Source organism: Lepisosteus oculatus, chromosome 24 (genome assembly GCF_040954835.1).
Source record: "Lepisosteus oculatus isolate fLepOcu1 chromosome 24, fLepOcu1.hap2, whole genome shotgun sequence".
Lineage (NCBI taxonomy): Eukaryota > Metazoa > Chordata > Actinopteri > Semionotiformes > Lepisosteidae > Lepisosteus > Lepisosteus oculatus.
In genome coordinates, this window is record NC_090719.1 from 4,778,843 (window position 1) to 4,799,084 (window position 20,242).

The 20,242-nt window shown below is 38.5% G+C and overlaps 1 protein-coding gene across 4 annotated transcripts in view; it reads right to left on the reverse strand.

Moving 5' to 3' along the window:
* Positions 1-20,242, reverse strand: part of LOC102685690 (collagen alpha-1(XXVII) chain B) — a 155,604-nt gene that overhangs the window by 123,633 nt on the left and 11,729 nt on the right. For all 4 annotated transcript variants that reach the window (XM_015366777.2, XM_015366773.2, XM_015366775.2 and 1 more), the window contains exons 3-4: positions 12,127-13,481; positions 4,113-4,166 (exon numbers count right to left, since the gene is read on the reverse strand). In XM_015366777.2, coding sequence (XP_015222263.2) covers positions 4,113-4,166; positions 12,127-13,481 — 1,409 coding nt within the window. The remainder of the gene's footprint in view (positions 1-4,112; positions 4,167-12,126; positions 13,482-20,242) is intronic.

The following is a 20,242-nucleotide window of genomic DNA, read 5'->3' on the forward strand; positions in this document are numbered from 1 at the left end:
CCTGCAGCCAGGTCCTGCTATCAAACAGGGATTCCCTCCACCCTTCTAATTAGAGGACACCCCGGGGTTAAGACACAAACAAAACAGGCAGCACCCTGCATCAGGAATGGCTGAACAAAAAGTCAAGCAAGGTCTACAGTACTAAAAGCTTACGAGCTTCACACGTTGTCCGTTAAATCTTTGCACCTTCTAAACTGTTCTCTTAGTTTTGTTGTTTTTAAAACTTTCCTTTTTAAATAGTTCTTGTAAACTCATACAACAAAGCCTCATACACAATCCTGAGATGTGTTACAAGACTAGGTTTAAGTGATAGCATCAGGATTCTCCAGGAAAGTAATAAAACATGACCTAGTTAACAGGATAGAAAATGTCAGATCTTTTATTACTGCTTGCCTATTTAACACTTATGCTCTATGTGGAGCTTGGGCTATACTCTGCAGTCTTTTCCGTTGGTTCAGTCCACACTCTGAGAAGCGAGCTGCCATTCTTGGCTGGCTGTTGCAGATTCTGCTTTGCCTCCATGTCCCAATATTAAAATGATGAATAAGGTAGACAGATGGCACCCTAGCCTGTTACACCTTTTTTTTTTCCATCATGAAGGCAAGTTGTCTAAGGTCTTGTGCCAACAGAAAAAAAAGTGGTTTTGAAATTCTACCCACTGGGGGATTAGAAAAGTTGTTTTCATGACACCTTGTGGACCAAGGTTCTTGAGAAGATCATTCCACGGATATCTAGAGGAGCTGAACTTCGCGGTTTCTACAGCTGCACAAATGTATCGGCATTAACAGTCAGCTGTCAAAGCCTGGTCGCACCTTCTTGGCCCTCCATTTGGTTGCTATACTACAGCATGAGAGGACATGAGGATCCTCTGAGATGTCAAAAGTCTAGTAAATGTCTGCAATACTAAACCTGACATGTTACTTGGATAAGGAATCTGCATTATCTTAGAATGCAATTACTTTGTGCATCTTTATATGCTATATATTTCAAAACAATCAAATACTATAGCACAAGTTTATAAAACCATCTTTCAGATAGAGGTTTGTAAAACAGCTGTTATGTACAATTTAGGGCCAACATTTTTAGGATAGTTTTATACAGAGCAGTTACATTGTGAATAAACCAAACAGGTTTAATATGAAAATTCACTTCTACTTTATGTGCGAAAAAAATTAGATTAAACAAAACTCACTAAGCAAAGCTATTCTGCTATCAATGCTAGTGCCAACAATTAAGGAGACCTTCAACCAAACAATCAGTCAATAACTAACAAGTTCAGAAAACAGGGTCCTGTTCTTTGGAGTGCTAGTCATTGCCCAAGACTAATGAATTTCTCCTCATGCCAACTTTGCCTGAGTAAAATCTTTGAGAGATCTTTATTCATGTGACCTGCCTGAAAAAAAAAGCTACTCTGCCATCATTAACTCCTTTTGCCTGCTCCCATCTAATCAAGATTGAATCAAAGCTCCGCCTTTGTTCTTGCAACAAAAAATAGAGTGGAGTACTTAACTGTAATGGCCAATAATGACAGTACTCAGGTAGTAGCTATTAGCAGCTGTGTTCTAATCAAAGACTACACTGTTGGCACTAGATTGACATACATCAGTAGTGCTCAATGTAATGTGGTACTGTAAATCTAACTGAACAACACTTTGAAGTCAAACATTTTCAGGAAAAATCTATAACGACACTTAGAGCCCCAGTAAATCAAAACTTTAACCCTCATGCCAATCGCAGATTACAAACTCAGACCTTGACTGCGGGTTCCCATTCTGTTACAGGCATGAAGCCTCTGGCACACAAAAAGCCACCATCAATTACACATCAAATTACAAACTTGGAATTCTGTGGCAGGTGGGTCAGAGCATTGATTTAATCTTTTCTTAAGCATAGAGGATTATTTGATGCTATTATTTATACCGTATTTCTGTCTGGGTGGGTGGCGGTTACAGTCTATATATACAGTGGGACATATACAACACAGAAAGAAAATCATGTTCATTCACAATTTTCTAGAAACCCATTAAATCATAATTAGCACAATGTCCATTAAAACATCCATCGAGAGGTGCCTCTATGCCAGCTGTGATCTAAACATCGTTAAGCACCTACAGTATGTACAGACTTAAGTGATACTGGTTCAGATCGCCTGTGTGTCTGAGGAAGTTGAAAGACCAGTAATTTCCTTTTTCACTTTGTTCATGTTTTTTATGCTATCTGGGGTTTGTTTCTGTGGAATGAACATCTTCCTGTGGGAGTGCAATCTATTCTGAAGGAAGTAACATGATTTTGTGGATATGCTGCTGCTGTCTTTGGGCTTCTATAAACTGACTAGCAGTCATTCTCTACTGTTTGATTTGTCAATCCCCAAACCAAGCACCTGACTCACTGACATGCTTCATAAGACTTTTGAAGCCACTCATTTAACTATTAGACATTCAGGCTTCTGTAGTTATTGGTTAAAGCCAACCAACCTTTAATGCTTCTGTTTAACTTATTTGACAAAGATTTTTAATATATAACTTATTTCACAGAGAGACTACTGGGGTTCATTATTCTAAAGAATCTAGCCAAATTATATCAAATAAAATGAAACAAACACCTTACCATCTAATTTCACGCATCCAATCCCTTTTATGTGGAAAATATCAGCTACATTAGCATCATCTTTGACTATCTGCACTAAAATTGCAGGTACATGCTGTGTCCCTTAATCAGCTTTCTACAATGACTTCTTAATTGGTGGAGAAATAGGAATCAATGGTGAGAATTGAAAAATAAAGAAACAAGAGCTTCCTATAAGTTTTATATGCTATTTTAGCCATACCATACTGAATTGAGAAAAAGCAGCAATGTTCATGGTATGTCCCCAAGTTTAAATGAACTCTGAACTTGTAAAATCAATTATGTATCCTCCCTATGATCATAAATTAACCACAGATTTACTTTGTTGTAGTTTAGCCAAATTAACAAACTAAAAGATATGAACATAGAGACCTTGAAAATATATAAAGAGGTCTTCAATCAGAAATAACACTGACACTTATAAGGCCTCACCACCATAATGCTAATAAAACATTATACAGAAAAGCTCCTGAAAGAAAGTCACTAAATCCAAAACATTTTCTTCTAAAGCTTATATTCCACAAATTATGGAATTCATACAAAATTCTAAATGTTTTGGAAGATTGACTTTGCTGAATTTTAGGAAACTTTAAGGGGTCACTGGCCCATCACAGAACTTCAGGAATGGCTTACCAAAAGACCATTATCACAGAGAAACATATCAGTGTTGGAAACTAATAAACTTATTTGTTCTCTTATTAAAAAGAGATGCTCTAAGGATGCTCTGTGTTCATGTAATACTAACAAGGTTCAGCCAGAGACAGAATGACTGGAGATATTAACTTAGACCCGTTTTCTGAACTATTATTTAGTCTCATTATCAAAATAGGGTCACGTAGAGTATCAGTGCCACTACAGTCAGATAATATCAGGACTATAAGGGGAGTTGGAAGAGTAGACAGAGGGGAGGGAAGGGATTTAAGGATCACTATAATCCTCAGGAAACCACATCATCCATTACTCTTTATCTTGGTTTTACTAATATTGCTGTGTCATTTACCGATACAGACTGATACCAGTCAGATTATAAATAAAGGAGGCTGGAGCACATTAGCTGGGGAAGTAAGTGATCACTTCAGATATATACAGCAAGCTATCAAATACTGACATTGCATTGGCCTTTCCATTTTAAAAGAAAGATATGGCAAGCAGCTCTAATACTGATCACATGTTTCTCCAACAATTTGATATGTTTGTTTTTCCTAATTCTATTTTTTATGCAGTCGGTCCTTTTGAGCTGAAAAAGACACTCGAGGGCGTCTAATGCTTCATGATTCAGGGATGTTTTTTTGTGTACTTGACGATAATGCCAACAAAGCATGTTACTGTATATGAAAGCGCCGTTAAAAGTCATTTTTAAATAACAGTCTTGGAGCTGCGGTCTTTCATCCTGTGGTGTGAGCAAGGCTTCTGTCCACATACTGTAGGACTGCTTGAGGGCTCACTTTCTGGGAAAAAGCTACAGTACATGTGAGACTTAAACTCACCCTAGCTCCTCGCTTTCCAGGCAGTCCTGGTTTTCCCGGAGGTCCTGGAGGTCCCTAAAGGAAACAAAAAGCCATTAGCAAGCATAACACCTAATGTGTACCAGCTTTACAGCATGACATTCACACCTAACCCTGCAGAGAACCAGTTCAGCAGTGAGAGGGTAAAGAAAGCAAAGACCCCACTAGCACAATCACAAGACAACAATATTTCAACCTTATGCTTACTCATCTTGGTAGAGGCCTTGACTGCACCATGGACAAAATGCCCTTTTTTTTAGGTTCTAGATATTTAGATTTCCTTTCCTATCAATTTTTTCCCGCCTCAGACAGCAACCACAAAAACTTTATTCCCCATACTGTACTATATGTTGCAACCCATTTGATAATGATGCCTCATGTTTTAAAATGCATCATAAATCATACTTTTCCAAAGTAGCTGAGAAAGACTTAGTTGGTGTATTCCAAAACAGACGGAGAGTGAAGACCTGTAGCAAACGCATACGTTCAAAATGACATGCCTGTTCTGACTTCATACACGTGACTCACCATTCCTCTGTCATGTACCAGTTTATCAAGTAAACCAGGTATGATGCATATCTTAAGGGACCATGAATGATTTTCAGATTATTTTGCATTTACATCAAATTAAGTTCAACTGAATTTGGAAATGTCGTAATGAAATGGAAACATAAAAAAAGAGAAAAAAGTTGAACAAAGCAATTATAAAGCCACTTTGCAATTGTATTAGTAGTGATAAATACATTTGTATTTTCAAATATTCTTTAATATTAAAAATGTTTTTGATTTTTTTTTACCACCAGGAGGCACAATGTTCCACACCAAGGGTATCCATTATACTGTGTGTGGCCATTTGTTCTCTCTCTCTGCAACATGCCCAGAGTATTTAGATTAAAATTAGATATGGTCTTTAATAATGACCAGTTCTATCAAATGATTTTAATTATTTTACATTCATTTCTTTACAGCTCCTTTCACAGATATTTAACTTAATGCCTAGACATTAAAATCATGTACTGTATAAAAGTCAATTAGACGAATGCTCTCAGGTCCATGCACAATTATTATTTTTTTTTACTATCTGCAACTTGACCAGACATCAACAAGAGTAGATTCTTTTAGACAAACAAAAAAAAGGAATTTAGTGCACATTGCAAAAAAAAATCCATGTGAAATACCCCAAACGTAATCAAATGTATAAGTCTACTCTCCAAATTCAGAGAATCAATTTAGTCATACAGAATCTACAAAAAGAGGATTACATTTTGGAAACTAGACACTCGCAAATTTCCAAAACAATGTGTTAACAAAGTTGTTCTTTAACCTGCATGAAAAAAATGGAAGCACTCTGCCAAACCATCTCAAAAACTTTCATCCTAGATCCTTTTAAATGCAATTCCCTTCAAGAATTAAATGGATAGCCCAGATCAACTGAGGCACCTTTTTTTCACTAGGATAACCAAGTTTCCACCTTCTTTGCCTTTAAACTGACACATACAAGAGCAAAACCAACAGCTGTGTTTTCACAGCACAGTACTCTTGTGGAAATGGAGTAGTTGAAATACATTTGGTCTACAAGAGAAACTAGAGGCACTCTCTATTCAATATATTGGAATATTCCAGAATGTACTCTACTGAGACTGTAAAACAAGAAGCTTAAATCTTAAAACTTGCACGTAGCAATTTTGTTGTTCCAATTATGAAAACAAGCACATTAAACGACTTTAAAAGGACCAAGAAACTTATTTTGAAAAGTCATTTCCCAAACGACTTTGCAATCTTAATTAATAAAAATTATAAAGTGATCAAAGTAATAGAATACTTCGAATGTTGCCAATGTGGAGATGGGGCGATTTGACTTTAATACTGAAAATCCAAAAAACCTTTGATTAAATATGAACAGAGCTACTGTAGGATGCTGTCAAAAACATTTTCAAAACACATTTTTGCTAAATGTCCCTTAAACAAATCTGAATTCGTCCAGTTCAACTAGCTACTGTAAGTGGCATGGGGAGTGCTTTGTGCTGGTACAGTTACATGTCTTTTGTACAGATTCTTATCCCTGGTTTGTATTACAACTCCCAGATCTCCTATTGAGTTCATGGTGTCTCAAGAACACATGGGTTTGCAAGAGCTCTCAAGTCTTGTTTCAGCAATAAGAAACTGCCTGACTGAGTCAAGGTGTGATTAGTGTTGATCCCAGTGAAGTCCTCAGTGCCTTTAATGTCTAAGCAATTCAAGCTTTATGTGTTGCTCTGTGGTAACATCTCATTTTGAACCAATTACACAGATGGGCTGGTGGAAACTCAGACAGGTCAACTGAGTGCGCCGAGGTCAAATTGAACAAGTGTCCTACTTCTGAAACACCCTCGGTAATTTCCAGCTCTTAAGCCAATGTTTATTTAACGACCATTCTTGGGCATTTATTTTGAAATCCCCGTGATTTACCTAAAACCAATGAAAAAACAAAAGCAACAAAAACGCAATCCTAAAGATAACGTAAGGCCACTTATGCCAAGCAGGCTGTTTTCTATAAAATGGATTAAACCATTTAAAGCTACCATACAGAAGCTGTGAAAGGATTTAATACAGCTGAACAAAAGCTTTTCCTTAGCTGTAGAAAGAAAAAAATACATCATTCACATTGTAATTTTAAGGTAAATCTGTATATTGCTTACTGTACAAAAATGAAATTATTCCGCTGTTATTATATACCAGTTTAAACACTTGGTACTGTTAAATGTACAGTACATATCAGCAGTAATAAGACTTATGCTTGACTGTGTGTTCATTTGCTGTCCCCTGTCTTTTGGTACTGTATTTATAACATAGCCATGTGTCTTTCAAAACAAGAACTAGAAACAGTCCTCTCAACACCTGGAGTGCCAGCAAAGCCCTAAACCAAAATAGGCCTTTTACACTAAAGAAAGAACCATTTGTCTAAAAGAAGTGACTTAAAAAATAGATTTTATTTTCTTTATTTACTTTGGAGATATTTCAAATTTACAATACTAGCATATACAGATTAAAGACTGGAGCCAACAATATACTGTAGATTACCCTTTTACCTACAGGACAAGAATCCATGCTGCACTAAGTTGGATTAGTTACTGTACTCTGAGGCACTGCCTGCCAAAATAGTGTTGTGAGCTGCATAAGTCAGCTACAAAATCCCCTTCTCCACTCAACTTTTAGTGGTCTTTAACCCATTAGCAATGAAGGGAAAATGCTAGGCAGTGGAAAATCTGGCAAGGCCTTTGTTAATGAGGCACTTCTAATGCTGCACCTGGCTTTTGAGCTAGACTCCAGACCACAGTGTATATTAGGTAATTTTGTCCATGCTGTGACAACTAGGACTTTCCCTGTTTCAGAACGCAGGACACACTCCAAGTCTACAGGCTGCCAAATGTGTGACTCTTACCTAAATTTAGACCCTATCTGAACTGAGCAGAAAAGAAAAAAGTCAAAAATCAAAACGGTCTTTTTTTCTTTTAAAAACAGTCATTATGTTTTTATACGCCATTCCCTCAAGTCGAAGTGACTAGAAATCCCATTGATCTTAAGTAGTGAAACTAGTTAAACTAGTGAACAACCTGTAGCACCAAAGTCGGCTTACTTGAAGAGTTTCGAACAATAGACCATTATAACAACTGACACCCATGAGCCCATCAGACCCCATTAACAGAATTTTATTAGGACACTAAAAAAGATAATTTACTGCTCTTCTTTTGGAGAGAGAAAACAGCAATGTTTATTGACTCTTTTGTGTGATTCCAATTAAATGAATGTAACTGGCTTTTAAAGTGGGTGTGATGTTATTGAAAGGGAGGTGAAAAGTCTATGTGCTTTGTCATGCACGTTCAGATAAAGCTCAGCTGATAATCCTCCACAGCAATGGAAGAACAGAGGAGAACATGCAGCTTCTCAAACTATCCCTCCACTAGGCGACAGCACGTTTCAGAAGTATGGCATCAATTCAGGATCACGCGGATAACCTCTACAGGAAGTCAGGCCTTGCTTGTTTTGTTGTGGGATATCGGCTTTGTGCTTATTTTTTTAAATATTTATCCAAGGCATCCAACTGAAAGGCATCTGTTTGTTTTCTGGTGTCGACCCCAGTTGTGAAGGCAGGAAGCAGTGACAAAACACAAAAAAGTCCATTCCCAATTGATCCCATTGCTAACTTAAAACTAAAAACACTACAACACAGATTGTACAGCTAGTCTTGATAAACCTTTAAGATCCTCCTTCACTGGCCTTGATCTGAAAATTGGACAAAAAGCCCTTCATACTTATGTGAAAATATCTGTCCTGCCATTACTTCTACTGTAGGTCTCAGTCAATCAATGGGTATTTACATTTAGGTTGAAAACCAGGCTTGAGTCGACTTAAAGGCAAATCACATTGGCAAATGACTATAGGTATGATTCAAAATCATATCTCCTACAGGCATTTTCATTTCCAAAATACTTATTTCTGTACAAAATGGTTTAGATGCTGATACTCCTGGTTTCCTCAACAACATTACCTAATACTGCCCAATGTTTTCGGGAAAATCATACATTTGCTTGACTGTTACCTTAAACTGAAATCGGCTGTATAGCAAGTACCTGGAGTTCAATACTAATGTACAAAAAAGCTTGAACTTCAAAGTGCAATGCATCACTTAATTCTTCTTGACTACTGTATTTGCTTGGTACAGAATGTACAGTACAATGTAAAGGGAACATTCAGAGAGCTCAGCTGAAGAGTTTTACCTAAAATATTGTTATTCATTTTTAACCAAAGGCTAATATATGCAAGGAGGTTGATTTAAGTAATGATTATGTAATGCCCATAAGGACTTGTAATCCTTTTTTATATCCAAAGTACACAGCTCCTGTTTTACATTTCCTTGCCCTTTCTGTCCCTGTAATTCACCTTGTACCAATTACCTTATCCTTCCATGAGCTACTGTACACAGATACTGGACACATGAATCAAATACCCTTCAAAGATGGGAGTTCGATACTTCACAACATTTCCTCAGCAGAGTTCAAAATCAGTTCAAGCTATAATCAAGTGTAGGACATACAGTAACAGAATTGCATAATATTTGGACAGCACCGATATTCCAAAGTAATCAATAAAGCTTTCAGTATTAACTTCAGTCATTTTACTGAATTACTTTTGAAAATTAGTGCACAATTTCTAAAATACACATTTACAATGTATTATATCTTTAAAGAAAATGTCAAAATGCTGCAATTAAGTACAGTTGTAACCCATTTTAACTTCAAGTTTTTGAATACATACTGTAAACTGGGATTTGAAAAATATTTTCAGTATTAATAGAGACAATACCAACTATCAACACCCATGACGCATCTAGTGTACTGAGTGCACAAATGTTCAACCTCAAACACACAGCATTGGTAGTTTATTCTACTGCAGCTACAGAGAAGTCATGGTTTTCCTTTTACATACAGTTCAAACCACAATCTGGGTTTTTCATTACAAAGAAAATAAGTCCCAGACAGTCCAGTTCCACGATTAGGACAGGTAACATCCCATTATCATATCTGATGCATGTTGTTCTATCTGTAAGCCTTTCAGAAGGATGATGTAAGCCAAGGTTGCCTGTTCTTGAGAATTTGTTTGTATAAACTATTTCTGTTAACATGAGGATGCATGATGCACAAGGCAGGACAATGGATATATGTTGTCAGGCTCCAATCATCCAGTGTCGCAGTCCTTATCATTTCATCTACATCTGGCTTACCAATTATGTGTTTGTATCAGGAGAAAACTTTATTCGGGAATCGGCGGAATGGTGGCTCTGTGGCTAAGGATCTGCGCCTGTGGCTGGAAGGTTGCCGGTTCAAATCCCGCAGCCAGAAGAGGAATCCTACTCCGTTGGGCTCCTGAGCAAGGCCCTTCACCCCAGCTGCTCAAGGGGTGCCATACAATGGCAGACCCTGTGCTCTGACCCTGGGCTCTCTCCTTGTCTGTGTGTCTCATGGAGAGCATGTTGGGGTATGCGAAAAGACAATTCCTAATGCAAGAAATTGTAAAGGGTTAATAAAGTAATGTTATTATTATTAAACTGCCTTACCATTTTTATACCAATGAATTCCTTTCTGTATAGCGTGTACACTCTTAAGCCAATCTCTTATATGCACTATTTCAATGGCATTCAAAGGTTTATTTTAAAATGGGAAACTGTACTGTAGGTACTGTATGCAGAGGAAAGGTTTTAGCCGGTTTCAGCAGGGGTAGGTTAAATGGTTAAATGTTTACGCCTCCTTTATTCATCTTGATCTTTAACCTTGCTTTGAAAGCACCCCATTATTCTGCGGGCTCGCACACTCTCAAAGAAAAATTTGACGCTCAGGCGTCAAGCACTCACAAGAGGAGTGCAAGAGCTTACAAAGTTAAGGCATGCGCTGGAGTATTTCAGACAGTCATGTTAAAAGGAAATTTCACATTAGCAAGGATTTCTCTGTGCAGCCAGTAATTTGAAGCTGAATCTTAGTGTGCCTTAAATTTTGTGTGGCAGCTGCAGTATCAAAAGCCTTTAATGAGGTCATGCAGGTCATTCAGTTTTGTTCAGTGGTCATAATTCAAGAGAAAATGGGCACAGAAGTAGCCTACCTGCACAAAATGATGGCCTTTAATCTTACCAAACTTTCAAGTTGTAAGTGAAGCTTTCAAACTTTGCATGTTAAAATGCTGCCATAGTTTATACACCTTTAAAAAAATCCTGTTGGTTTGCTCTAGTATACTAATCATAGGCTCACTCCATAGAAATCTGTAGCACTTTCAAATGACTGAGTTTGTTTTCCACTAAAAAACACAAAAGAACAAGCCAGTCCAAAAATCCAGTTAAAGTTTAGGTGGAAATCTAAAATACCAACACAGGAACTACTAAATTCCAAGAGGTGATGGCTGAGATCCCTTAATTTCCACCCAATTCACTGTAAAGATGGTCTGTAGCAGAAGAATTAACACATGTGTTCCAATGTAAATGCTAACAATTTGGCTTCTGTAAAACAGATGAGATTCTGAAGTGTTGCCTGCCTTCAAGTTAACTTAACCACCCCAACAAACTTTCAATAAAAAGACAAAATTGTCCATAGAAACAAATGATCACATTTAAACTTTATGACATATAATATTTAAAACATTAACTAGTATTCTACCACTTCCTTGCAAAAGCAAAGAATAATCAATAAGTAAACACCAGGGTCCTTTGTTTACAAACAGGGACAGTTTCCTGTGTCCAGTCTTTCCCTGCTGATCTTGAGGAGTCACCACTGCACTAGCAGCCCCTCCTCCAGCAGACCACACAGTCAGGAAGCTCTGCTGCAGAGGGGAGTCTTTATATTTCAGACTTTGATAGAACAGACTTCCCACTGTTTCCTAAGGCCCTCTGCGATGAGAATCCATAGATTCTCAACGCAGGGGAGGAGTTTAACCTACTGAGGACTAAAAGGAAAACAAAAGTACCCTAAAGGCTTTCACATGTGAAACAGGGGCCAATAAATTTTTGCCGATCTCCACGTGATGAAGTTTAAGATGCACATCTTGGTGCACACAGGAGCCTGTCCACACTCATTTCTTAATTGTCTTTTGGATACTTCTCTAAAGCTTTTAATTGGAAGGCCTGCTCTGTCAGCAGCATGGATCTATATTCCCTAGATCTTTAACCCTGTGTTGACACAAATGTCCTCTATGGATATAATGCTGCTTTATTGTTTATGGTTTATATCGTCTAAAGCAATTTCATGACGTTTCCTAATAGAATACTATTAAGCTGGCACAATAGAATACAATCACGTAAAGAGGAAAAAGGTGAAATCTGGGGTATTTTGCTGAAATGGCGAAAGAAAGAGTTCTGAAGACACAGCACTTATTGTATCGAGCTCTGGCGATCACATTTCTGGCATCTAATGGAATATATAATGAATACACGGTTCCAACTGTAAAGCAATGCAATTTATGGACTTCAGCTCACCGGTAACCCTGGTTCCCCCTTTAATCCTGGTGGCCCAACCAGGAGAGAGAAGGGAGTTGGATCCAAGTCAAAGGTTTGAAAGCCGTCGGTGGCAGCGGGAGTGATGGGCACGAAAGGAGTGGGTTTGACGGAGTGAGGAGCTGCTCCTTTAGGCTCAGGTGTCTTTCTGGACGGAGACTGCTGCTCCTTCTTTGAAAGGACCCCCGTAGCAGGCTTCGCTGTGCTTGGCTTCGTGGCGGTGGGGCTGTGGAGTTCCAGTTTCTTTTTCACTGGCTTGGAAGTGGTGGTGGCTGCCAACCCACCCGTTTTCGATTTCTTTTTGGCGTCCTGTCCCGCGGTGGTCTTTCTGGGGTTAGTCTGCCCACTCCGGGCACTGGGCTTAGGAGGTTTATTGGTAGCCATCTTGGATAAAGCTCCGCTGGTCCTGAGAGGCATAGTGACGGTTTGGGTCCTTGCCTGTTGTAGTCCGAGCCTGGTGGTAAAGGGTGGGGCAGTGCCTTGCAAAAGTGTGGAAACAGTGGCCGCATGGGGAGTGACAACAACCCCCTGCAGGGAGGTGGAATTCAGCGTTGTTAACCTACTGCTTTGGACTACATACTTAACACTGGTCCCAGAACCACCTAAAGGAAGAGCCATGTTTAAACCCCTTTTGGTTATCTCAGTCAATGAGAGCGGGGTTTTGGGAGTAACAGTAATATTTGGATCTCTGGGTAACAGAGGAATTAGAGGAGGGAGGTTTGGCCGGTAGGTGTCAGCTTGCCTGCACTGTCTTTTAATGTACTTACAATAATTATGAGCTGCCTTGGCAGAAGGATAAATATCAAACTGACAAATGGCGCCTTCAAACTGAACTGAATTTTGGTTCATTTTGCCTAAGAGGAAAGACCCCTCGGGATCTAGAGTCTCTTCTTTTTTAAAATGCAAATCTGCATGTACACGTTGCTTCCCACAAGAAGTATATAAAGTGACCTTTTGGCCTCTGATGTCAATGGCCAGGTTGTGCCACTGGCCATCGTGAACATCATAATCAAAATATACAGATTTCTTATGCCCTACATATACTATAATCTTACCAGGTATAAACTGCACCCCCAGCTGCAGTTTCTTCTTCTTAGACTTAACAGTAAATAAAAAAGCATTATTAACGCGATGGGAGCAGAGGCTCAGTATCAAAGCAAAGTTCGTGCCAAAAGTGGCTGGAATGACTGTGCTAAGTGGCGCCTCGATCCGTGCCCGCTGGGTGAAAATGACGCCCGATTTGAAAGGTATGAACCCCTGAGGAACGGGACGGGATGCCGGAGAAGGTGACTGCGACTTCTTTCCCGTAAGGCCCAGCCTTTGGAGAATGTCCACATCTACACAACAACAACACAAAAAAGAAGAAAGAGAATTTAGAAAACAACTCCCCAAAAAACTCCCCCCCCCCATCACACGAGCTCTCCCCAGCAAGACATTTAGAAAGGAACTTTTGTATCTGATTTAGCTCTTAATACAGCAGGTGATGATACTGTAGGTCTTCCTTGTTCTGTTTGTGTTTCTTCTGCTCAAATCTGCCATCGCTGTTCTTCAGATGAATTTCCAGGTGACATCAATGAAAATTAAAATGAAATAAAAGATGAGCACAACATTTCTTGCTCAAGAGTAAGCTGCCAGGTCACCTGTTTCTATCCACATGGAGGTAGGTACAGTATCTTAGCAAAGCTGACAGCCCAGAGGCAACTGGCCAGACAGGACTCAGTTTTGCACAGGAAGATGATGGATTCCTTGCTCTCTCAAATCCCAGGTCTGGACCTGGGATGTCATGCTAACAACATTTGAAACATGCTCAATGAGAAATTTTATAGGCAATGCCCTGCAAGATATAGGCAGAACATCTGTAACATGAAGCCTAAAAGACTTCCAACAAGCAGTATATACCAAATGGCCCTTATTTATGCCCTTGCATTCAAATGACTTCAAACAAGACAAACCTGCAGCAGGAAGCAATCTGAAATTCAAAAGTCTTAGCTAAATGGTGTTCAATTTAATGTGTTCACTCCAGGGCTCAATTCCAGACAAAGGCTCTGGTATCTTAATAATCAGCTTTCAAGGAAAGTTGTATTATTCAGCCGTGTTGGAAACATTATCAAAACGTACAGTAGCAAACGGCCTCACTTACATCAAAGGAGAAAGTCTGTAAATGGGTTGTGTCACTGACCTGCTCTATTTTAAATTGAGAGTGGTCTCTAGAAATAAAAAGGGGCTCAAATACCAGTCTGGCATATAGTTCTTTTAGAAGAATTAACAAGATTGTTTTAACTAAAAAAATCACATGCTTATTGTACATATATTTTTAAAAATTATCTGGAGGTCTAGGAGGTAAGAAAAATGTAATATAGTTACATCTATAAAACACATATCAACATCTACTTTATATATACGTACACACACACACACCTGACAAATACATACCATATGAATTTTAGTAATGTATTCAAATACCATTTCACATTATGGAAACATAATAAATTATAACATTATTTCATTCCCCACAAATGCTTTATCTTATAGAAAGTCATGGCAAGTGTACCAGATTAGAGACACCAATTAACATAACCTGCATGTTTTTGCAAACGGGGGGAAAGTAAAAATGATCATTAGTTTCTTTTTCTTTACGACACTGGAAATTAATCCTAATGGACATAGGAAATGTAAAACGAAGAAAGCTCCATTTCTACATTCTTGTTATTAGGCTGTATTATATTAAGAGTTTCAAGATGCACTATGGTAAAACTCACGCCAGCCTTGTGAAGGGATTCCTACAAGCACACACTGTGTAAACTCCATCCACCCTATAGATGGTGCAAGATGGGACTACAACCCTGGAAAAGATGCCAGTCCATCACAGACTGGGGGACACACAGCGACCATTTAAAGACACCAGTCAAGCTAATCAACATCAAGGTGGGAGGAAACTGGATCTCCTAGCAAAATGAAATGCAAAAGCAGGGGATTACATGCAAATTCCACTTGAAAGGTGGAAAGATCACTTTATTGGCCATATACAATTTCTTGTATTAGGAATTTGTCTTTTCTCATACCCCAACTTGCTCTCCATGAGACACACAGACAGGGAGAGAAGCTTGGGGTCAGAGCGCAGGGCCAGCCATTTATACTGCACCCCTGGAGCAGCTGGGGTTAAAGGCCTTGATTAGGAGCCCAACGGAGTAGGATTCCACTGCCGGTCGTGGGATTCGAACCGGCAACCTTCCAGCCACAGGCGTAGATCCTTTGCCATAGAGCCAACGCACCACCCCAGCCAAGGATATAAGAAGTATCAGTTCGTCATATGTACAAGTGAAATTAAACATGCACATTCCTGTGTCTGACTATATTAATTAACTGCATGGACTGTTGTAGCAGTCTTCATTTTAAAACACACTATTACGTGTCTGAAGGCATGTCGCAGAAGAAATGGGGTCTATGCACTTGAGGCTCGTTACGGTCATACACGACATCTTGTAGAAAACCATGTACAAGATCAAGATTAAAGCCTAAATTGGGGCTTCACGCACAGTTTTGTGCATGCAAGGTACAGTAAGTCCCTTATCTAAACTGAAGGATCTTGAATCAAGTTTGGCCTGCTGAATTCCATCCAGCTAGCTGTAAGTTGTATTGATTACAGTACTTTTATAGACTTTATTTCCCTGCCTGGCTTCTACTAAGTGCTTCCAGAGAGCACAAGCATTCAGATTAATCCATCTAGAACTGAACAGAGTGGGCAGCCTTTAGTTTGGAAGAATGTGTGGAATATATGCTTATAAATGACTGGAGAGCTGGTTTCCGCAGGACAAACAGTAGCAAAGCACAGCCTCCAACTAGAGGGATTTCAAATCAGATTCTTTTCACAACAAGATATTAATGTCATACAAACTTCTCTTGAAATTTTATCTTGTGCCATCGAAATTGATTTATCTTTCCCCAGCTCATTTCAATTTTCAGCCCCACTTAGTGTGAAATGACCTCAAAAGATCTCCACCTAGGGAACCTCTATAATATGGTTTGCAATGGAATGATGGTAGCGATCCAAACTGATTTGCATAGCATCCTACAAGAGATGTTATTACTGGATGAGGCTATTCCTTATTTTTGAATGGAAAGTTTTTTTTAATGTTCAGGGCACACATCGTTAAAAGCTAACTGGAAGACTTGGGAAAAGAGCTTACTACTTTTAGGAGTAAGGGAAAATTTGTCGACATTTTCCCTTGGGTAAAATATCATGCCACACTGCTCTTGTAACAAACGAGCAAAGCTCTTTACGAGTACCACTATAGCCAATAGGCTCGCAAAAGGGTTCATACCAAATCACAGCCAATATAATTAAAACCTCAATTTCACTGAAAAACAACCTCCTCACTTACACTGTTTATTGAAACAAGAACCATAACCAGGGGATTCAATTATGCTCCCCAATGAATAATTTAATCCATCAGGTTCAAAATAGCTCAGACCTCACTGTTCTAATGTTCAAAATGGTAACCACGGCTCTGGATTTGAACAGGATTTAACAAAAAGCATGTGGAAAAATGTTGCCTTCAATGAGGCAAAGGTTTCCACTGGGTTGCTAATGTGCATCGATGTCCAATGTCACCCCCTCCCTCCCTCCCCCAGATAATAGCACTGGGCTGATATCACAGCTCCTACGAATACTAAAAGCTGTCATCAGTTGACACGGTAGCTGAAATGGCTCCGAGCTCAGCAGACACCACTTGGAAGAAAAAGCTTTTGATCCAAAACCGTTCTTCTAAATCCTTTTCTAACAAGCCATTCGTCCAAGGTGTAGAGGTGAAAAGGCTAAACTGAGCCCTTTTTGGGACTATTGCTAAAACATACAGTATTGTGGAAACTGAGAATTACTCTTTAATCTGAAAAGATCCCATTGAGGTAGTGTTCTGTGCTAACTTCTACCAGGCATTTTCCAGCCAGTCCCCACTTTTGGCTCAACTGTTGTTTTTCCATGCTGTTCATAAATCAGAAACCATGGAAAATTATTTTTTTTCTATTGTGAAAGGGGCACAGCAGTACAAGTGGTCTCTTAGCAATGACATGTAACTACAGTGATTAACACCAGGCCAGCCTAAATTAAAAAATTTGGTAGTATCTTTGTGCCCAAGTTCGTAATGGAAATTGACATTAATGTTAGCCTCTTTAAAACACTAATCCATTGGGACGGGTAAAAATGAGCCCATTCATGGCAAAAGAATTCTTACCATAGTTACAACTGGATGGTAGACAATTTTTCCTGGCTAGCCTAGAACAATTTAAACAAAGTTCCTTTTACATAACACCCGAAATTAATCACCATTACATATATAAAAATAGAAAACAATCTGATCACAAAATTCAAAATTAATATACTACCAATCCAACCTTTTGTACTGATTTTAAAGTAATGTGCAAAGGCTGTTCAAAGATAAGATCACTTTATTGGCCATATACAATTAAGGCGGTATTAATAAAATAAGAGCAAAAACACATTGTTAACATTGTGATTTTGAGCTTTAAAATATTCTGACACTAGATACAAAAAGTAATGTTATTTATATTTTTATTGACTTTGACTTTTTGTTCAAGCTTAGGTAGTTGTGTGAGGTTGTGAGTACAAAATTATTTTAAAGCCAACACTGAGCTCTCCTTCAAAGGCATAAGAAGGAATCTCTACAGTGTATGTTGTGATCATTATACCATAAAAGGTGTCAAGCACAGCTTCGAGTCCTCTTACTCTAGTCTTGCATAAATACATCACCACTGAAGTTAATATATTCAGTAATAAGGAGGCCCATTACAATTTTAAGAGTAGTTACAATGACCAGTGACATTCTATAAGTACTTTCATAAGCAATTTCTTCCTTAAAGGAATGTTGAAAGATTCAGGAATGGTGTTGTGCATCTCAAAATTCAAGAGGTTATATTCAGTGGGATAAAACAGAGCTGTTTGTATCTGCCTGGTTCAAATGTCAAAGAACAACATATGCACTTGTAGAAGTCATGCAAAGTAATTGTATGTTCAGGTCAAAATGGTAAATAAGTTCAGAAAAAGTACAGACATATTAAATACCATTTTACAGATAGTGTCATCACATTTCCTTTTAAAAGCTTTGGGGAAGTTGTCTCACATAAGCCAAGCATGGACAGTAAGCAATGTGCTATCTGGCAGAAAACTGCAAACAATGTGGGTAGATAACCAGATGGAAAAAAGAATACTGAAAAACATACTTTTCTGAATGGCTGTAAGGAGAAATTAAGTTTTCTAATCATTATCTCGAAAAGGAAATTTGGTCTTGATGAGTACAGCCATTTTTAATGAATTCTTGAATATTTCAAGGGAGAAATAATTTTAAAATTAAATTAAAAACCAAAAGCCACTGGGTGTACATGTGGAATGAAGGAGTAAGAGAGCAGGCTGTGTGATGTACTATATGCATCAGGTAGAACTAAGAAAGAAGCTTTATTTGTTGAGGGAAGCCCACTGTGATCACTTCGATGAAACATCACTGCTGCATAGCTCAGATCTACTGAACACTGAACCAACATGGGCTTTCTTCCCAGACATTACGGACACATTTCAACACAGACTTTCTGACCATAAGGGATCAATTACACAGGACACAATCTACAAAATCAGTGGGAAAGATTAGACAAACAGGGAAAGATCAAATGTTTGTCTGCAGATGACAAAATTCAGAAACTTTTTTTTGCTTCAAGACGTATGAAGGCAATATTGCTCACCCATCTTGATTTCCCAGCTTTAATCGGATGTTAAACAAGTTCATAACAACGTAGACACAATGACGATGGTCGGTCTTAAAAAGCAAGAAGCTCGGATCACACAACCCCATTTTAGAATGAAAAATGAAACTGAAAAAAGCCTGTTTTAAGTAGTTTGCTAATACAAATGGTAAAATGGCACACAGACTTTTCCATTAAGACCCACAATGCTTTGGAATGTCTAATTCAGAACAATAAAGGGAGTTAAGAACCCATACTTGTGACTTTTGTGTGTAATATGTTCCAAAAACTTTGTATATTTATCTTAAACCGACCTGTATTGTCATTAACCTAAGGCAATTTCTGAAAACACAGCACCTATTGCATTCTGTGTAAGTGGCTTTTGGTAATCTTATGTAACAAATCTCTTTGAGTGTTACCAGACACTACAGAATTGGAATCAGCAGTTTGTATTTCCATTGTTCACTGAATGCCTTCATTCTTTTCATCAGTAATTGAACCATACATGTTCTTCATCTGTTCGACCCTTTGTCGAAGGGATTACAGAGCCTGCTCTTGGATTTTTATAGCTAGAACAAAAAAATAAATAAAACAGGCTTTGGGCTGCTATGAAGTCTCCAACAGGATTGTCTCAATACATCATGGCAGAGAAAAAAAACGTAAGTATACATTGGCAATTACTAGTGTGTTTCTCTTCTACTTTGTAGACTTGGCACAACAATGCCTAAGATACAGTATGCTTGCAGCTGCTCAGTCACAAACTAATCTCTGGAAAATGTAAAGAAATGGCTTGAGAACAAAAGTGTTCCAAATGGTTGGAGCTCAAGTGCTCTAATTTTCTACTAACCTCATTTTAAGAAACTGACATATTGAAGGTGTCTGGATCCAAAGCCGCCAAACTTTCATTAAACTCCTTGAGGAATTCTCTCAGCCTGCTCTGTAGAAGAAGACACCATTCAAGAACTGGGCTGCAGACCCCATAAATAGACTAGAGGCTTGTTTTGAGTGAGGACAATACAACTTCCCCTTTTGGAGCTACTTGTTGACCCATGACGGGTACTTTTCTAGTCAAATAAGAGACAACGGCTCACTTTGCAGACTTAGTCTTCTCCAGGAGGATCAGACACTGTGTAATCCGCAAGGTAGCCTACTGTACATCCTCAGACATGGTCACCTGCATGGAAAAATGTGAGGTGCTCCTTAATCACTTTAAGTTTTTAACATTTTTAGTCTTGCTCTTTCCTCAACTTCTCAGTCCATTACAGCACAAAACAAAAAATAATTAATTGAAAGGAAATATGATGTGTTAGTTAAGTAAAGCAATAACTTAGAAACTTAGAAACACAAG